The 19,091-nt window shown below is 34.6% G+C and overlaps 1 protein-coding gene and 1 pseudogene across 2 annotated transcripts; both read right to left on the bottom strand.

The window, feature by feature from the left end:
* On the bottom strand, positions 3,042 to 8,365 carry LOC109714272 (peroxisomal membrane protein 11C-like). Of its 2 annotated transcripts, none has more exons than XM_020238814.1 (8): positions 8,234 to 8,365; positions 4,719 to 4,931; positions 4,550 to 4,624; positions 4,382 to 4,456; positions 4,209 to 4,289; positions 3,697 to 3,771; positions 3,433 to 3,606; positions 3,042 to 3,331 (listed from the first exon to the last, which is right to left on the bottom strand). In XM_020238814.1, the coding sequence occupies exons 2-8, from the start codon at positions 4,908 to 4,910 to the stop codon at positions 3,296 to 3,298; spliced, it is 708 nt and encodes a 235-aa protein (XP_020094403.1). In that variant the 5' UTR covers positions 4,911 to 4,931; positions 8,234 to 8,365; the 3' UTR covers positions 3,042 to 3,295. The 2 variants fall into 2 exon arrangements, with proteins under 2 accessions (XP_020094403.1, XP_020094404.1); XM_020238815.1 differs by having other exon boundaries at positions 4,719 to 4,928.
* On the bottom strand, positions 12,611 to 14,723 carry LOC109714529 (annotated as a pseudogene).

Here is a 19,091-nt window from a genome sequence, read left to right as displayed (position 1 = left end):
TTAAAAATTTTAAATTATAAAATGATCTATTTACCCATCATAATAGTTAATTATCATATAATTTATAACTTTAAGTTTAATTTATGTTACTTAGAATAGTTTTTTTTTATTTATCAGGAACAAAATGATACATATAAAAATAATAAAATTAAACTATAAAAATATACATTTTGAAATAAAAGTATGGTTATAAGATAAATCAAAGATAAAATAGAAAACTATGAAATTATATATAATATAATATAAAGATTTGAAAAGTATGCAAAGTAAACTATACAAAAGACAAATATGAAAAGAAGACTCATCAAGCTGAAATGAAGAATTTTCAAACTACATCTACAACAATATAAAAATCTTAAAATAAATCTAACAAAAAAATATCTAATTCTTCCATTTGTAATTGAACAAATAAATGAATATATACTAATTAAATGAAATAAAATAAAGACATATTAAACTAGTCAAAATGAAGACATGTTAAAATAAGGGTAAATTTCAAATACCACCCATGTGGTTTCGCACTTTCTCACTTTAGTACCTGTGGTTTAAAGTGTATCAATTTTGTACCATATAGTTTTATTTTTCTTTTTTCGTCAGCCCCTTCGTTAACTTTTCGTTAAATCAACAAAAAAGCTTCAGATATCCCATCTATAGTTTATCGAATATTCACTTTAATACACTTTAATTTTAACTTTGTCACTAATTTAACGAAAAAAATTAATAAAGGAGATAATAAAGAGAGAAAAATAAAACTATAGGTACGAAAGTAATACATTTTAAAGCACAAGTTACTAAAGTGAGAAAATGCGAAACCACATAAGTAATTAAATTAAACTAGAATAATACTTATAATAAACACATATTATCTTGATAATAAAATATGCATTACAATAGTGGTAAGAATGAGAGAAATAAAATGGGCATTTTAGCCACATTATTTTTTGAAATACAGATAATATGGATAGTTTTGATAATTTTACTAAATTTGAGAGGCATTTTTGATATTAACAACTTTTGGAGAGTATGTATGTAAGCAGGGGTGGGAGAGAGGGCACTCATGAAATTAAGCCCAAAAAGAAGAGCTATGCCTGTCTGCACTGGCCCATCAGTCCCCCCCCCCCTGCTGCACTGAACAGCACTAATGCCGACAGCGCAGCTTTGGTGCTTTGGAAGAAAGCAAAAATTCGCGCTTCTGCATGAAGTATCAGCCTCATATGAAAAGCACCTCCGCAAAATCTGGTTATGCTCTTTATTCATATAATAATCAGTAAATACCAAAAATTCTATCTTATTGTGATCTTTCATACCTGGAATGTTATTGAGAAATGCTCTTAAAAAATCCTTTAATAACCTTATCCTAGTTTAGATTATGTTTAATCTTAATATAAATATTTCCATTATTCTATTAATTTGGTACAGCACGTGAGGGAGAAGTACGGATGTATTTTGAAGGCTAAGGTTTTCGTGAGAGAGATATGTTTTATATTCTACTTTGATTATAATAAAAGTCACTACTTTGTTTTCGGCTGGGAACAAAAATCAATAGTCGAACCATATAAATATTTATATATTTTATTTTTCTTCACTTTTTTTAATTCTCTTTTAATATTTTCGTACTTAACAAACTAAATATTTTTCGCTTCTGTCGTAATAAACTGGTATCAAAGTACATTAGGTATCAAAATAAGTTGCGGATTCATAACATAATAGTCACTTTGTTATCACAACTATAGATGGGCTGTTGCGGGGAAACAATCTCATTCTTTGCATATTTCAGTCGCAATGGGCACAACATACTCTCCCATAGAAATTCTCAGAATCAACGGAAAAAAACCTGAAATTTGAGTTGTAAAAAGTGAGTTTTGCAAATCGCAAAAAGAACAACAATCCAAAGTGAAGAAATTATATTAACCAAATAAAAAAAAAAAAAGTTACACCACAAAGCTAATAACACAAAAAATTCTCAATGCCTAACACTCGGCTTCTAGAACAGTTTATCTACCAAAGAACAAGGAGTTACGCATTTGCAGCAACAAAAGTTCAGAACATGATGTTGAGCAGGAACTGAAGCAAGTTTCGGAGCCTAACAAGGAGCCAACTCGAAGCTTTTGCTTCAACTTCAGCAGGAATCTGTTGGGAATATTTTGAGTAAGGAAGCTGTCAATTTGGTATACAATTTTCTTAAACAACAGTTCCGCAAAAGCTCCAGATGACCATTGGAGAGCCTCAAAATAGGCCAAAGAGAATATGCTAGGACGAAAAAACTGCAACCCTTTTAACCCCAAATAGCACGCCGCTCTAATTACGAAAAATTTCCATTTAACTGCATGTTAGAGTACTCGGGCAAAATGCTGTAGCACAATAAAGCATGGAACCAAACAGCAACTACAATATATTATTAAGTACTGCATTTGTATAACCATTAGGGTGCGTTTGGTTCGCGCTATCTTTTAAAGATTCCTAGTAATCCAATGGGAATAAAAAAATATGACGGTGTTTGGCTAAACGCACTAAGTAATCTAGTTGGTAATATTGGATTCACTTGGAAATAAGATTCATCCCAAATACTAATCTCATTCCCTTGAGGGATGGTGGGTATTCTCATATTAATGGATTGGGGTAATCATAATATGTCTAATCTCTTTCTTTCTTCTTAACCGCCGGCTAATTGATATTATTTTTCTTTACACTCTAACCTTATATCTCTCCCTAAACTTATTTTTCTCTCTAAAATTCAACTTTTTTTTCTCTCTCTAAACTAAGCTTTCTCTCTCTCTCTCTTTCTAAAATTTCAACTCTCTCATTCCCTCTAATTTTGACTATATTTTTCTTTCTATTTTTTTAATTATGCTCTCTCTCTCTAACTTATACTCTCTCTCCCTTTTTCTAAAAAGATGTTGAAACTTTTGGTAACATTATCTAAAATTAAATTAATTAATTAATTAATTAATTGTATATTTTTTGTAATATTAAATAACATGGCTAATTAATATTACCGTGCGAACCAAACACAAGAATTCCACATTCTTAGTAATAGGATGAATAGGAATAAGATTCTCGGATTTCTTTTATTCCTAGTAATCTTTCATAATGCGAACCAAACGCACCCTTATGGAAAAAGAAGATAGACTGTAGGAAGTGTATCCATTTATATTCAGCATAATCTCTAGAGCCTGAAGTGATTAGCTGTCCATCTTTCATACCACTGTTCTATAATTTTCCAAAGTGTAGCATAAATATCATTCTAATAATCGCAATGATATTCCAGAGTGACGAATACAGGAGGGAACCATCCTCATGTTGTCTTTGCTTTTGCTCGAGATGGAAGCAACTGCGCATAAAGATGGTACAAGTGAAATTAGAAACCACAAGATAGAAAAAGAAACTACAACAAAGAAGAAAAGACTCTCCTGATTTCTATGGAATGGTTACCTGATAGCAAGAAATAAGCGAGGTTATGAATCCAAATGCACCTGTCACTCTCGGAGTGACGTTCTTTGGCGCCAGCTGAAGCAGCCCAACAGCAACCACTATATCCATAGATGCTTTTATCAATGACAGTAGCCTTTCATTTGACTCTTTCACTTTGTTGCGGTATTGCTCATCCTAAGCCCACCGTGTTTGAGTAAACATCAAGAATTAGGCAATTACGAATCAGAAGTAATGAACGTTCAGTGAAGTGACACAGGAACATACTTTGTGTTTATCAGCATTCTTTAGCTCCTTCCCTAACTTCTTCATTGATGCAGATAACCTAGCAAGCTCTGCCAGCTGGATAAAAGATAAAAGACGGTGAAATCACAAAATATGTGTGAACACAACTGGATTACTATGTGCATATTGACACTATGATGCTAACTCCTTATAAATAGGTTAAGGATTAATAGATATAGTAAAAGCGAGTCCGTAAATATAAATGCTGAGCTATAGTTCATATTTTTATCCCTACATAGTGGTATTTTGAAGGGGGGTGGAGTTAAAAATTGGATATCAGATGTATCTGAAAGAGCGGAATCTCTTCTGCTGCCAATTAATGCACGAGCTGCTGTCTTATTACTACATAGGTAAGCCAAACCAACCAACGACCAAAGCCAGCAAAAGAGACATGGTAAAATCAACTCCGATGGTTGAGAATTTCTCTCAGCAGTAAACACATCACTATGCACATGTAGACTCTTTAACACCACAAAAGAATTAAAGGAATCTACCTCAACTAAAGTCACACAAGCAGAGGAACCCATCCAACAGAACAGTGAAATCCTGCCAATTAGTTCTGCGCGTTCTTTGTTCTGTAAAACACCAACAAGGCAAATGAATTCCGGCTTTACAAAGAGAAAAGAAAGATGAAAATTGTAACTTCGAGCGAACATTGGAAGTTTACCTTGTAAATCCCAGTTCTACCAGCCCACACAATTTGATCCAGGAACAAGAAAGTTGATAGCAATGCGTTTTTTGACTACAAAAAGGTTTACATGTCAAAAGCAGTGATTAATAGCATAAACAATAAGATACTAGATACCAGCTATAAAATAAGTAGGATGTAAGGAACCTTTCCAAGTAAGATAACTGGAAGTGGAGTTTCCTGAGAAGACGGGCTTATAAGAGCATGCAAATCGTTAACAAACTGCAAGGGTGAGGAGAAAGTGGATATCAGACTACGCAATAGAGAAAATGTCACACTTTATGGATCTTATCCTTAATTTTTTTAAAAAAAAGACCTTCAGAAGCCGGAAAACTTTCCGTGCCAAGGTAGTTGATTTGTCAACATTTTGTGCAGTACCAGGCTGTCCATTGCTCAAAAATTTCGATCCATATTGAATAGTCCTACAGATCTTATCTCTGGCCTCCGCTTTGTTCAAGTACAAAACTACGAGAGCAAGCTCTGCTCTAGTTGCATCTAATGTGCTCATCTTTTATCCTAACCAACCCTGCTGTATTAAACGAGCAACCAAAACAGTTAGAAGAGATGATGGACAAGAAAAAAGACTAGATTGGCTCTTAGCCTGGCTGTTTCAGCGACTTCTCTGCATGAGAACAAAAGGCAACAGCCATACTTTTGGAACACTTTGGTGCCTATGGGCACAAAGGTAGAATCAGCTTATAGGCCGTGAAAGCAGAATAACTAGCTTGAAGCTCAAGAAGCTGTTGGGGGCATTCTTAATGCACTAGCTACTAGGGTTCTAAATTAGATTTAGTGGATGTCCATGAATATCCCCTTGAAGATTTCCTACTGTGGTTAGAATCTTGAAGCATAGTTTTCAGGTTGGAGCTTCAGCATATGGGCCGAATTCAGATTCCAACTTCTGTTAGAAAAGCTCCAGATTTTTGTTTGCCGAATGCGCTCGACTTCTACTTCTCATATAGAGAATCAGTAGAAGCAAACCAAACAAGCACAGTTTCCAGCCAATTACTCTGACTTCTTGGACATTAGATCAGAAAAACAAGATCATTAAGTGTAAAATACTGAACAAAACATATGTTTGCTCTTAATGGATAGGAGGTATATGTTTGCTTTGTAATCCTTTCTTTTCAATGAATATGCATAAGGAATCACCCAATGTTTTAAATTCAAGAAAACAAAAAAACTGGTTTTATTTTTTTGTCATTATACTATTTAGATGATCATATAGCAATTTTTTCTCCCCTTGAAATTTAAACATAAGGTGATTTCCTATGCAATACAGATCATAAAACAATCATGTTCTCTAACAAATATTAAAACCATTGAATGAAGTTCAGGGGCAAGAGGAAGTTGATGAAGTTACAAAGTTCAATAAGTTAATTCCTGAGATATAATGTCTCTCTGCATAAGTTCAACGACTGGCTTGCAGGTAATACTAACTTGCATTAGTAATTATCATAAATTGGCAGGTTTCAGTTTGAAATTCACATGCAGAGCTAAATGGTTCTTAGACCTGAACAAATGAGATAAGCTGCTTTATCAGCCAAATAAAACCACGGAATATCGCAGCCATTACTCTAAACAGCATGTTAAACTAAAATTAGTATAAATTGTCCTGGTCTCAGCTGCAGTTATACCTAGCTACAACACATGGGTTAAAGTAATAGGAAACACAAGTGAAACACTAAATAAGATAACCGCAGACTTTCGCATTTGTAAGTTGATGCCAAATAAAAGAGAGATTGAAAAAGAAAAACCCCATCTTTTAGAAGATACACTTTTTATCATCAATAGCACTGCCAACTTTTCCGTAGTAATATACAAAATTAGACGCCATAAAACGTAGGGTTGATTGCATTTGGTAGCCCCAAACTTTTATCAAAGTTTCACTTCGCATCCTATTCCTTTAAAATGAACTTAATGCCGCCTAGTCCTATAAATATACCAATTGGCCTATTTTGTTATTCGACGTTGATTTTACTGATAAAAAAGAAAGAAAATATCACAAAGCCAAGTAAACTGTTTCTGAACTCATGTATGCACTAAAGGCGCGAATTAGAACTAATCATTTAACAAAAAGGATGGTTACAATTTTTTTAGAAAAGCTCATTTAAACAACAAATGCCCTTTTCAATGTAGAAAGAAACCTTTTAAGGTCAAGTTTTTTTTTGTCAAAAAACACTTAGTGTTCGTAACTTCGCACTGCAACCTTGTATCGACGAACTTAACATCAGATGATAGAACAGACTAATTTAACATATTATTTGAAGTTCAGGAGCATTAAGTTCACTTTCAGAGAATAGGACCAAAGCAAGACTTTGGCAAAAGTTCAGGCAGTTACTAGTGCAATTAATCCGTTATTTTACGCCAAAAAATAAAGCAAAGTCCAAACTTCATACCGAAAAAAAATGGAAAAAAAAAATGTATAAAGACCCTGACTTTAGCTCTTTTGTTAGCAGGCAATCTGAACTTACAATTTTAGCAATTGGAGCCCTTAAACTTTATCAAATAGTTCAATAAACCACTCTCTTCACTTAAACTTATAAACTACACAATTGTTTTGGCCGTATGTATGGCATACAATTCTATAAAGCTTCAAAACACAAAAAAAAAAAAATTTAATTTTGTATCCTAACATGTGAAATAAGCGATAAAAACTGAAGGTTAGTTCAACCTATTCTTCCATCATTGTACTTAATTATCAAAATTGAAAAATAATATATATATATATATATATATATATATATATATATATATATTGAACTCTTATAAGATTAAACTATTTGTAAAATTTAGTGTTGGGGTAGTGATATCAAATTCACTTATTAGCATAATTGATTTTATTTTGGGTTTGGTTCAATAATTCATGTAATGGGCTAGTTAGTAATTAGTTTGGACTTTAGTTGACCCATTTGGTATATTGGGCCAAATGATGTTAAGAGAGATTCTCTTTGGGTTTAGAAAGAGAGAGTTCTCATTTTGTTTGCTCTCTAAGTTTTCCTTTTCTTGAGATAGAGAAGAGAGGTGTAGAGAGGGTTGAAGAAAGAGCTCTTTTGTTCTTCTTGCTTGATTCAAAAGCTTCCAAGGTTGATTGGAGGAATTCTAAGAGGCATTTCGAAGCGGGTTTCACGGATTCGAAAGGTGCTTAGATGAAGGTGTAGCAAGAAGGGTTTTTTCCAATTAGAAGGTTGCAAACTTATTGTAATAAAGTAGTAATCTCTAACCAAATCTTGTAATCTCCTCATTTGATAGTGGATTTGATCTCTTCGTACCCGTGGATGTAGTCCGGTTTGGGTGAACCACGCAAATCTTGTGTTGTTGTTGTGGTTATGTTTGAATTTTTCTCATTCAACTTCATTTACTCCAATCTTGTATATTTTGATTATGGATAATTTAGATACATCATATTTATTTACTAGTGTGATTAGTATCTTCATAGTGAGGGTTTTGTCATTAGCTCACTACATTTAGGAGAAATGATTGTCAAAATTAAAAGCTTAAGCGCCTATTTACAAGAGCTAAAGTTTAGGAGGCCTCTGTACATTTTACTCCAAAAATAATTAAAAGCCCAAACTTTTGCCTCCTTTTTATTTTTTGATTCCTGAACAATCCACCCAAACATAAACCTAAACAACGTAAGAAAAAAAAAAAAAAAGGATTGTTAATAATCATATGATTCCTACGGATCATCAAGCTCTAATTTAGGAGAAATTGGTGCTAGAACCACAAAAAAAAAACTACAAATTTATAAATTCTAAGATCAATCACCAAACGCAAAACCTTCATAAGATCAAAAACTCGAAAGCGGAGGGAAAGAGAAGAGATTAATACCTCAAAAATAGCACAAAAAATAAAAAGAGGATAGATTAGGGGGGAAACGAATCGCTCCGCGACCACTTCTCCTCCTCACTACGCGATGGTGTGGATCGAGTAGGAGATGATATTTGTGGGGACGAGATTTTTCGGGGGTTTCTCTCCGCAATTTACAAATAGCCCCCTTGCACTTTAGCGTGTCTCGATTCCGTCCTCTGCGACTACTAAAAATTGTACTAATTATTTTTTTACAATTTTACCATTATTTTAGATAAGTTAAAAAATTGAGATAATTATAAAATTTAGCTGTAAATTTTACAAAACTATATTGGTGGATAAAGTCATCTACAGTTAGGGCATGTTTCGATTTTTAAGATTCGAAACAGAAATCTAGGTCGGTGGAGCTCCTCCCGATCCGCTCCGGAGAGGATACAAATGGATCTAGGTCGGCGGAGCTCCCCCCAATCTGTTTCAGGATAGGATAATAAGTGGGAACAAGAAATATAGAAAAATGTAATCCGTTTTGAATCTGTCTTGATCCACAAAGTAAATGAAATGGGAAGCAGATAACCCCTTGCTTTCATTTTTTGATTCGTCCACCCTGATCTGCCTCCAATATAGCGATAATTAAATGAAGCCCAAAAGGAGGATTAAAATTAATCAGCTTCAAAACTACTCTGATTCGATAAGAAACGAAGCAGAAGGTGGAAGCCCTTCCGCCCCCGGATACGCTCTGTTTGCATCTTTAAATCGAAATTATTCATTTTTATTATTAGTGTTTGATTTGAAAGATTGACATTTGAATTTTCGTTACAGAAAAAATCGAAACTCGAAAATGATTCCTCTTATGGATGTTGGAATCAACTTTGATTCCCAAAGGCATTTAAAAAAGAATTCTTTTCCTTCACTATAATTGTAAATCCAATATTACTCTATATCTAGTGTTAAACTAGAATTTTATATTTGATTTTGAATTATGGATTCAAATTTTAATTTTAAAGGTATTAACTTCCAGTTTAAAATTCTTAATATAAGTTTAATATTTGAATTTAGTTCTAAATTTAAGTTTTAACTTTGAACTTGAATCTGAATTATAAATTCAAATTTAAATTACGAACTTAAGTAGTAAATATAAATTTTAAATTAAAATTTAATCTTTTTGAATTTCAATTTCAGCATGATTTTAATTAGGGTTCCTTTTATGAACCAAACAAATTAGAGTTTTTATCATTTCGTTTTCGTTCAGTTCATTTTCACTTTTATTTCGATTCTGATTCCCATTCTTAGCCAAACAAGCTCTTAATACAGTAAAATTATATAAATATAAAAAATATAAAATACCAGCAAAATAGTAAATCTCTTTTCTTGATTTTCTATCTTTTTTAAGTCATAAATAAGATAAATTTTGAAATATAAAACAATAAAATATATCAATCTATTTTAGTAAATTTTTATAATCTAGCTCGCTAATAATCTTTAAATTTTTAAATTTGTTAAAAATAATATAATTATTATAATTTTTAAGATAATGAGGTATATATACTCTAAAATGTAAGGGATCCCTTTGTAATTAAAGTCGTATTTTGGACTGTTTGTTTATTCGTCACGAATTGCTATTATGACAAATGTGGTCCATAAAAAACACGAATTTTTTTTAAAAAAAATAAATTTTTTTTATTTGAGAGTCGTGAAGAACACAAGTTGGAGGTGACGTGTAACGATAAACTTTGGACTTTTTTGTATTTGATATTATCAGATTTTTTTTAATTGTTTAAATAAACCTTTTTTATAGAAACTGGTATCAAAAAGAAGAAAAAAAAAAAAAAAAACGTTACAATTAAGAAGCCCTAATTCTTCCTTACGTTTCATTTTTATTTCTATTCGAATTTTTTCTCTGATTTTTAAAATTTTTAAAAAATTTTAGTGTTAAAAATGCCCAACGAATTATGGGATGGAGTTGTTGAAACGATTCGCGTAAACTACTAAAGAGAAACTATCAGTAATATTTGTATGTGTAATAATTCGTCCAAAAATTAATTGAATTTTCATTTGACCCTCATTTGTTGGTAAAATATCTTTTTAATTAACCCAAATTTTTTGCCTTTAAAGTGTTATAAATATTGTTAAATGTATATTAAAATATAGGCCGGAGTGCTTTTAGAAGCACGGAAATATCCGTATTATCAAATCGTTTTCAATGATGAAATTTTGAATCGAGGATTAGCTTTTGTTAGATTTTATCTAGAATGTTTAAAATACCTACAAATTAAACTTAATAACTTTTTAATATTATTTATCTTGTGATTGAAAGAGTTAAAATTAATAATTTTAATGATCAAAGTGAACCTTTTCGGAGAAATCAAATAGCCCCTAAAAGTGAGAGAGCAAAGTGCACTGGTCTCTTACTTTAAAGGTGGGCTTGTAGCCCAAGTGAGTAAGATAATTGCGGCCCAGCCCGTCAATATAGGGATATGTTTCGCGGAACACAATATTACGTACGGAAACAAATAGAGTATTTTTCCAAAGTACTTTCTCACCGCACGTAACGTAATCTCTCCGCAATTCCAAACGAAGTCTAAAATACAAATATAAAGACTCATTCCGCCGGCACTAATAGCTGTCGGGCTATTTAATCATAATTGCTATTACTAAAATTATTGATTCTTATATTTTCATACATAATTCTTTTTCTATTCCTTTTCCATCCGCCCAAAATACAAAAACCTAATTATTGACCAGCTACTAACACACCAACAACTTGTTGGGCGCAAATTACCGTTCCAAAATATTTAAACTGAATTATTATTATTGAAATTCTTAAATGTCCTCTTCTTGGATGGCACATGTCTCACTATTTTCAACATTTATGCACAGAAGGATAGTAAATGTACAATCTCCTAGGTTTGCAATAGTTTCCATAGTACATGTACTTGTCAAAAAAGAAAATAAAAAAAAAAGGTTTCCATAGTGCATGTACTTGTCAAAAAAGAAAATTTTAAAAAAAAAGGTTAAAATGTCTAGACACCTCATAGACATTAACCTATTTTTGAAATCGACCTCCCCAACTTTTCTTATTTGATTTATGCTTTGTGTAGTTACTAAACATTTGATTTAGCTCCTTTTGTTAGCAATTTTATTGGGTTCTATTATAATCAAAACAAATGTCCGTGAAAAATCTCCCAAATTGCTATTAGGAGTTAAATTAAACAGGTAAAAAGTAGAGAGAGTGGAAATCAAATAAAAAAAAAGGTTCAGGAGATCAATTTCAAAACAGGTTAAAGTTCTCGAGGTGTTTACACATTTTAACATTCAACAGGGCAAGTTTTGATTTAGTTATTCATTTCTTTGATTGAGTAATATAATATGTAATATACACCTTACTATTCGCAATTCGAGCAATACGAAGCACTAAGGTTGATCATGTTTACAATCTTGAGCAATCAATGCAACCTAACTTTTCATAACACTAAATCCACAAATAGACACTCATACATTAATGTTATCAACTGTATCATCTGTAGCAATGTTCTCTGTGCTGTGCATCCTCTGCATAACCTAATTTAACTACGCAAATTTACATGACAAGTTAACTTAAGTAACACTCCATCATTACATTATGACAGTAAAAAAACAAGATGATTCTATACTTTGTTTGTTCTTTTGATTATGGATCTTACAATGATAACTTTTGTTATTCCAATCCGAATTCGACTAATTTTATTCTGGCAATAACAAAACAAGCTCTAAAGATGTCAATTCACCTGCTCAATTGCTTTCCTTCCAATCGACACAGTGATGATTACTTCATGATGTAGGGAATGAGTTTTGGTATCAACAAGATTCCGCAATTACAACAACAACAACAACAACAACAACAACAACAACAACTGTACATTTATACATACCTTCAGAAAAGGGTCAAATGTTGAGTGACAATAACTGCATCGCCGAACTTTGTGTTGCCGACGGATGTCCACCAAATATTAACATTAGGAAAAGAAAATGTTATACTTAGAAACCAAACAAGTAGAAAGAATCCTTACTGCAAGTAATCCAGTGCCTATCCTTTTTGTTATAATTATATGCAGGTTATGGGGTCCATCTCAGCAATACAAGCCGAAAGAGACTTTCGACCTAATGATCACAGCAGCAGCAAATGAGATCAAGGTCGAAAATGAACAAGATGGTTTAAATATTAGTAGATTAACAGGTGGTAAGTCCACTTCTAAAGTCCCAGTATCAGTAATCGATTGAACAACATCTACGTATAATCATGGCGAATCAAGCAGGACAATTATTTCCAATTCAAAAACAACAAGGTTAGCGCAGTGATCAGCTACAGCTTTGCGCATTTCATGTATTCATAGTGATACGTAATGAGTACCCGCAAATAGCAATAGCAATTCTAATGAAAGTAAGTTAGCAGGATAAGAGTATTTCAGGAACTCACAAGAACAAGAATTAGCTGAAGAAGACATATAAGATTACGAGCATATATTACATCTCGAGAAGAGAAAGTAATTTACCAAGGTCGCACAGCGTCAGAACTGTTTCATAGAGACCATGAAACATAGATTTTATACAAGTGACAACAAAACATTGCAGAGGGAGAAGAGGGAAAAGCGCTTACACATGAATCTACTTTCGACTGAACAAGTTCCTCAGCTTCCCTCTTTCTAGTCTCTCCAGCAGCTTCTTCGCGCCGGCCACATCCATCTCCGATAGCTTCTTGAGGTACCCGATCGCGCCGTGAGAGATCATCAGCTTCTTGCATCTCTTGCTCGAGGAGAGCGACAAGAGGCACGAAATCGCGTACTTTTTTGCGGTGTTCAGCGGGCTAGGATCGAGCAACTGGACCAAATTCGGCACGCTCTTCTCGTCCCTTTTGATATCCCTCGAGTTCTGCGGGTAGCTGATCAAGCTGGCGACGGCTTGCGCCGCGACCTCCCGGGCACCGTTCGACTTGGCCTCGAGCATTTTTACGAGCAGTTGCGTGCATCCGAATTCCCCGACTAGTTTCTTCATCTCAGCCGAGCTCGAAATCCGGCAGATGGCCGAAGCCGCCGCCTGCTGCGCGCCCAAAGATCCGTCCTTCAGCACATGGACTAACCGCGGGAGGAGGCCGAGAGAGACGAGGCTGTCGGCTGAAACCGAATTCACCAGATTCCTCAACGCGCCGACCGCGGATTCCTGCGGCAACGGCCCGTCGAGGTAGGCCAAGAGGCTCCTCAGCCCGCCCTCCGACACCACCGACCTTCGCAGGCTGTCGTTGGAGGCGGTGAGGTTCTGCAGGCACTCGGCGGCGTATTCCTTCGAGCCGAGCACGATGCCGCAGTCGAGCAGATTGATCATCACTCGGATGATCCCTTCCTCGGCGAGCGCCTGCCGCACTTCGGGGACAGCGGAGAGGTTCTTCAAGGCGCCAGCGGCGGCGGACTGGGAGATCGAGTCTCCGGTCTGGCAAATCTCGATCAGCGGGCGGACGCCGCCATGCCCGACGATGGACCGCGCGGTGTCGGCCGACATGGACAGCCGCTGGAGGACGCCCTCGGACACGAGAAGATTCTCGCAGCTGCCGGACTCCCCGAGCAGGCAGACCACGGCGGCCGCCTTCTCCCTGACCTTGGGGGCGGTGGCGGTGAGCAGCTGGATCAGGGCGGCGGCGTTGCTGCGGCCGAGGACGGAGAGCACGCTCTTCTCGTCCTCGCGCATGACGTCGAGGAGCCCGTCGACGGCGCGGTGCTTGGCCTCGGCGTGCCCGATCTGGAGCCGCGCGAGCAGCTCCCGCACGCTCTGGTGCGGCGGCGGCTGCTGCGGCTGCGGTTGCTGCGCCGCGGCGGAGGCGTCGCCGAGGAGGACGCCGGTCTTGACGAGCAGGGCGCAGTCGCGGAGGTTGAGGTCGAGCTTGCCGGAGACGGCGTCGAGGTCGCTCTGCATCTGGAGCTTGCCGAGGGCGGCGGGGTCGGCGCCGCGGTGGCGGCGACGGACTGGAGGAGCTCGCGGCAGAGGGCGTTCTTGGAGAAGCAGGGATGGCTGGAGAGGTCGGAGAGGCAGGCGGGGACGCGCTCGACCTTCGAAATTATGGCCTTCCAGCGGCCCGGGAAGCCCGGCGCCGCGCGGGCGCTCTCGACGGCGGCCGGCACCAGCTGCCGGGCGCGGAGTAGCCACTGCTCCGCAGAGTCGGCGAGGACGGGCTCCGGATCGTCGGCCATCGGTCTAATGACGACGGACTGAATGTGATCTGGAAGCAAATATTTTAGCACTTAAAAGAATCTTTAAAGAAGAAGAAGAAGAAGAAGAAGAAGGGAGGAAGCGGAGGAGGTCGAGATGATTTGTTTTATTTTATTTTATTTCAGGGGGACAAAAAGGAAAGGGGAGGTCGACTCGGTGGGATTAAGTAGGCGAGAGGAGATCGAATATTAAAGAAAAATATATAGCATATAACAAAAGCAAGTTTAGTAGTATGCTAGAAGCTCTATCTCTCACTGTGGCTCTTACTGGGAATCTCCACTGAAAATAACGTAGGACCAGCCGGTGCACGGAAGTGTGCTCTAAAGCCACTGTGCTGATAGAGAAATATTTATCTCATTTGAGTAGAGGTGGGGGGTGGAGAGAGAGAGTTATTTTAACATTTTTATTGTAATTTCAATTCACTAACCTCTCATTTGATATGAGCTAATTTAGATTTGGACTCAACATGGTTTAGATTTGGACTCAGCATCTCTAGAGAGAGAGAGAGAGAGAGAGAGAGAGAGAGAGAGAGATTGCATGTTCACTTTCAAGTTTCAACTACATGTGACACCGTATGCAACTTTATACACACAAGTTGGCTACAGCAAAGGGGGCGCTGGACGATATGCGTGTCTTATGTTTACTTTTAAGTAGGGGTGTAAACGAGCCGGACACGAATGAGCTGGGTTCGGCTCGTGTTCAGCTCATTTATTAAACGAGTCGAACACAAGTTGGCTCGTTAAAATATCGAGTCGAAAAATTCAGCTCGTATTCGGCTCGTTTATTAATTAGCCGAACACGAACTGGCTCACGAGCTGGCCAACAAACAATAAATTAAAAAAAATAGATTAAATATATATATAAAATAAATTTATAAAATTTTATCTATTAAACTTTGATCTAACAGTTGAAACTTTACATATAAATAAGTCTTTTTATAATTAAACTCGCATTTATATTTTTATTCTGCTAAAATTAATAATAAAAATATTATAATATTATATATATATATATATATATATATATATATATATATATATATATATATATTCAAGCTGTTATCGAGCCGAACACGAGCGAGCTGACCCATTCGTATTCGGCTCGTTTACTAAACGAGCTGAAAAATCCAGCTCGTGTTCGGCTCATTTTACTAAACAAGCGAGTCAATCTCGAGCTCATTTCGATCGTCAACACGAGCTGGCTCGCGAACAGCGAGCTGGATTGCCACCTTTTTTTAAGCACAGCAACAAAGGAGAGGACATTCATTTCCCTAATAATTAAGTACCATTTTTAACCAATACACCCCCATACACAGCAATAGAGTTTGGCTGCTATAAATTTTTTGTACAAGTGTTTTTGAATATAGAGTTTCAGCATCGACTCTCTATTTCAGTTATATATAATTTAGATTACTTAAACATTCTATAAGTTAAATTTTATAAATTTTGAACATCATAGCTTTATGATTAAAACCTTCAAAATTGATAATTTTTATCGAATTGTTGACGCTAACCATTAATTTCAAAAGCTCGAACTTTTAGAAATATACAACTAGTTCACTTAAAATATATAGATACAGTACCCACAAGCCTCGACTGTGACTCGATCCAACCAGTCTTACGCTACTTCGAACATGACTCGACCCAACATAACCTCCCACCACAGGAGAGGATGCTGACCCGTTTAAGCCAATAATTTTAACTGCTAGTATAAATCGTTTTATAGTTTAATAATACAAAAGAATCGAAATCAGTTGAATTTTTTTATTAACAATAAATTTATTCACTATCTAAATGAAAATTTCATAATTTTGATCATGAATTAAAAGAATTTGATTTTTTTATTTTTAAAAACTCATTGGATTCTAAAACTTTAAAATAAACTCACTTGGTGGATTTTGTTATAATTTTAAAAAAATTATAAAATTCAATTTTTAGATATTTCAAATGATGATTTGAATCATATTTCAGAGTATAAACCGCTAATTCAGCAACTCTATAATCGAATGACTTATGAATACGACAAACTCCATACTCATAAAAGTACAGCAGTATTACTCCACAAATGTAATTATATTTTGTTGTTGCATTTTATTTAGTAAGATGATGTTGCCTCTTGGTAAAACCAGTAAATTTTTGTTGTTCATGCCCTCTTGTGAAAAATAAATAATTATTGACTTCATAAATTTTTTTTTCTAATTTCCAAGTGAATAGGGACAAGAGAATACTATAACCTAAAATGGTCCCAACCAAAAAAATAAAAAAATAAATAAGTATTGGGTGGGACATTGACTAGTCCTAGCATGTTCTTACTTGTTTGCGATTCCTCTACCACCTGTCACTATTGAAACAAAATTCCAAAATCCCATTCATTTGCCCAATGTACCAATTCCAGACACAACTGTATGGAAAAAAGAGCAGCTGCAGAGGGCTTAGGTGCAGGGATTTTGCATATAAAAAGAGCAAGCATTTTTATAAATCTTCCCATTTGTGTATGTTTCAACTATGGTCAGCTAAAATAGTTTTTGAATTATCGGATTGTTGGCGTTAATCATTAATTTCAAAATTTCAAACTATTAAAAATACGTAATTAATTCACTTAAAGCGTGTTGATACAGTATCCACAAATTTAAATTGTGATTCGATCTCACTAGCCTCACGCCACTTCAAAGATGACTCGATCCAACCCGATCTTTCGTTATTTTGAACATGATTCAGTCTAACCTGACCTCCCACCGCATGACAAGATGCTAGTCTTTTTAAGCCAATATTAATCACAGAAGAATAAATTAAATTTGTGGTAACTTTAATATTAATTTGCGCTACCTTGTAAAATCAAGCATTTACCAAAACATTAGCCTTAGCTGAGAAATTATTCTTACTCTTGAATAGTTATATTAAGATCACAAAGAAAAAAATTGATTTGAACATGCATAATCTAAATAAAATATTAAAACTTTGTAAACAGTTTCAGCAAAAAGTATATATAGTACTACAGAAGATCCAATTGTCTAATGAAATAAATCAACACTCTCTCAAGAGAGAGTTGAGAAAATTAATTAGTTAGCTACATGGAAATAAGTCAAATATGGTTTTGACTTAAATTAAGTGCTTTATTAGCCCATGAGTTATAATATATGAAAATTCTTATTAAAAGTTACTTACTAGTACTAAAATGGAAAAAATTCAAATCCCACACCTGTGGTTTCGCACGTTCTCACTTTTAGTACCCTGTGGTTTAAAGTGTATCAAATTTAGTACCCTGTGATTTTATTTTTCTCTTTTTATTATTCCATCTACTAATTTTTTTCATTAAATTAGTGACAAAGTTAAAACTAAAGGGTACTAAAGTAATATTCAATAAACCTTATCTGAAATTTTTTATATACATTTTTAACGAAATGTTAATGGAGGAATTGACGAAAAAAAAAAAATCATAAAGTACTAAATTGATATACTTTAAATTATAAAATACTAAAATAAAAAAATATGAACTATAAGGACGGTATTTAAAGTTTATCCTACTAAAATTATATATGTCAAGAGTAGGTTAGGTTACCTGCTAAATAGGTCACAACCTTAGCTAACCAAGCTGAAAACATAAATCACTATTATTTATGTAGCGTTATTGTGTGGTTTGCATGTGTANGAAAAAAAAAGAAAAAAAAAGGAGCCAAATCCAAAAAGAAAAAAGGAAAAAAGTACTGAGACATCATCAACTGTAATTCGTTTTTGAAATGGGTCCTTCAACTTTACATTTTTCTATTTTTTATTATTATATTTTGTTAAATTGAAATTTTATATATTAGTAATCATATCAGCTATTACGCATTCGTTAATATTATTAAACTTGATGAAACTTTATATATTTTACAATATTTATTATTTAAAAGTGATTAAAACCATCCAAGTTAACAGAGTCATTAGTAAGTTGGTAAAATTTTGAATTTTAATCGCACAAAATTATTGAAATTAAAAAGAGTCAAAGTTCTAAAACGTACCAACAAAAGGAGGCCATTTCAAAAGCCCTGTAGTTAAGGGGTTTCCGTGTTACGAACTCATATACCAATAATTTTATATCAAATAATTAAAAATAATAAATATTTGATATATATACTAATTGGTCGAGACTTAATATGCTGAAAATATTTATTTAAATTTGATAAGTTTTATGAGATATATTATATTATTCTTAGACACATATATGCTTCATTTAGACCAAAACTCTCCAACAGATCATACGTATAAAACAATTAGTTTTATTAAAATTATTTCTCTTTTTACTAAAACTCTTTCTTTCAGAACATAAAATAAGTCAACTTAAATAAATTGAAATTAAAAATTACATTTATTCCAAAAAAAAAAAAAGAGGAAACTGAGGGAGCTGTTTTGCAATATGCTAAGGTTGAGAAGTCTCCATAAGTTTTTTGCTAAAATATCTAAGATAAAAATGTAGCAAACTTATTTGAACTGTATCATTTTGACTCCGTTATCCAATATTTCAAAATTCAAATTTTACTACTCATTCTTTCAATTTGTTTGTTTTGAATCTATCAACGACACTTTTATTTCAAAATTTGAATGCGTCGAAAATGAGCAAAGCAGAGAGCATACTACCTTTTCTCTCAAAAAAAAAAAAATAAATG

The sequence above is a fragment of the Ananas comosus genome, linkage group 8 (genome assembly GCF_001540865.1).
Source record: "Ananas comosus cultivar F153 linkage group 8, ASM154086v1, whole genome shotgun sequence".
NCBI classification, from domain to species: domain Eukaryota; kingdom Viridiplantae; phylum Streptophyta; class Magnoliopsida; order Poales; family Bromeliaceae; genus Ananas; species Ananas comosus.
This window is presented reverse-complemented; position numbering and strand designations above follow the sequence as displayed.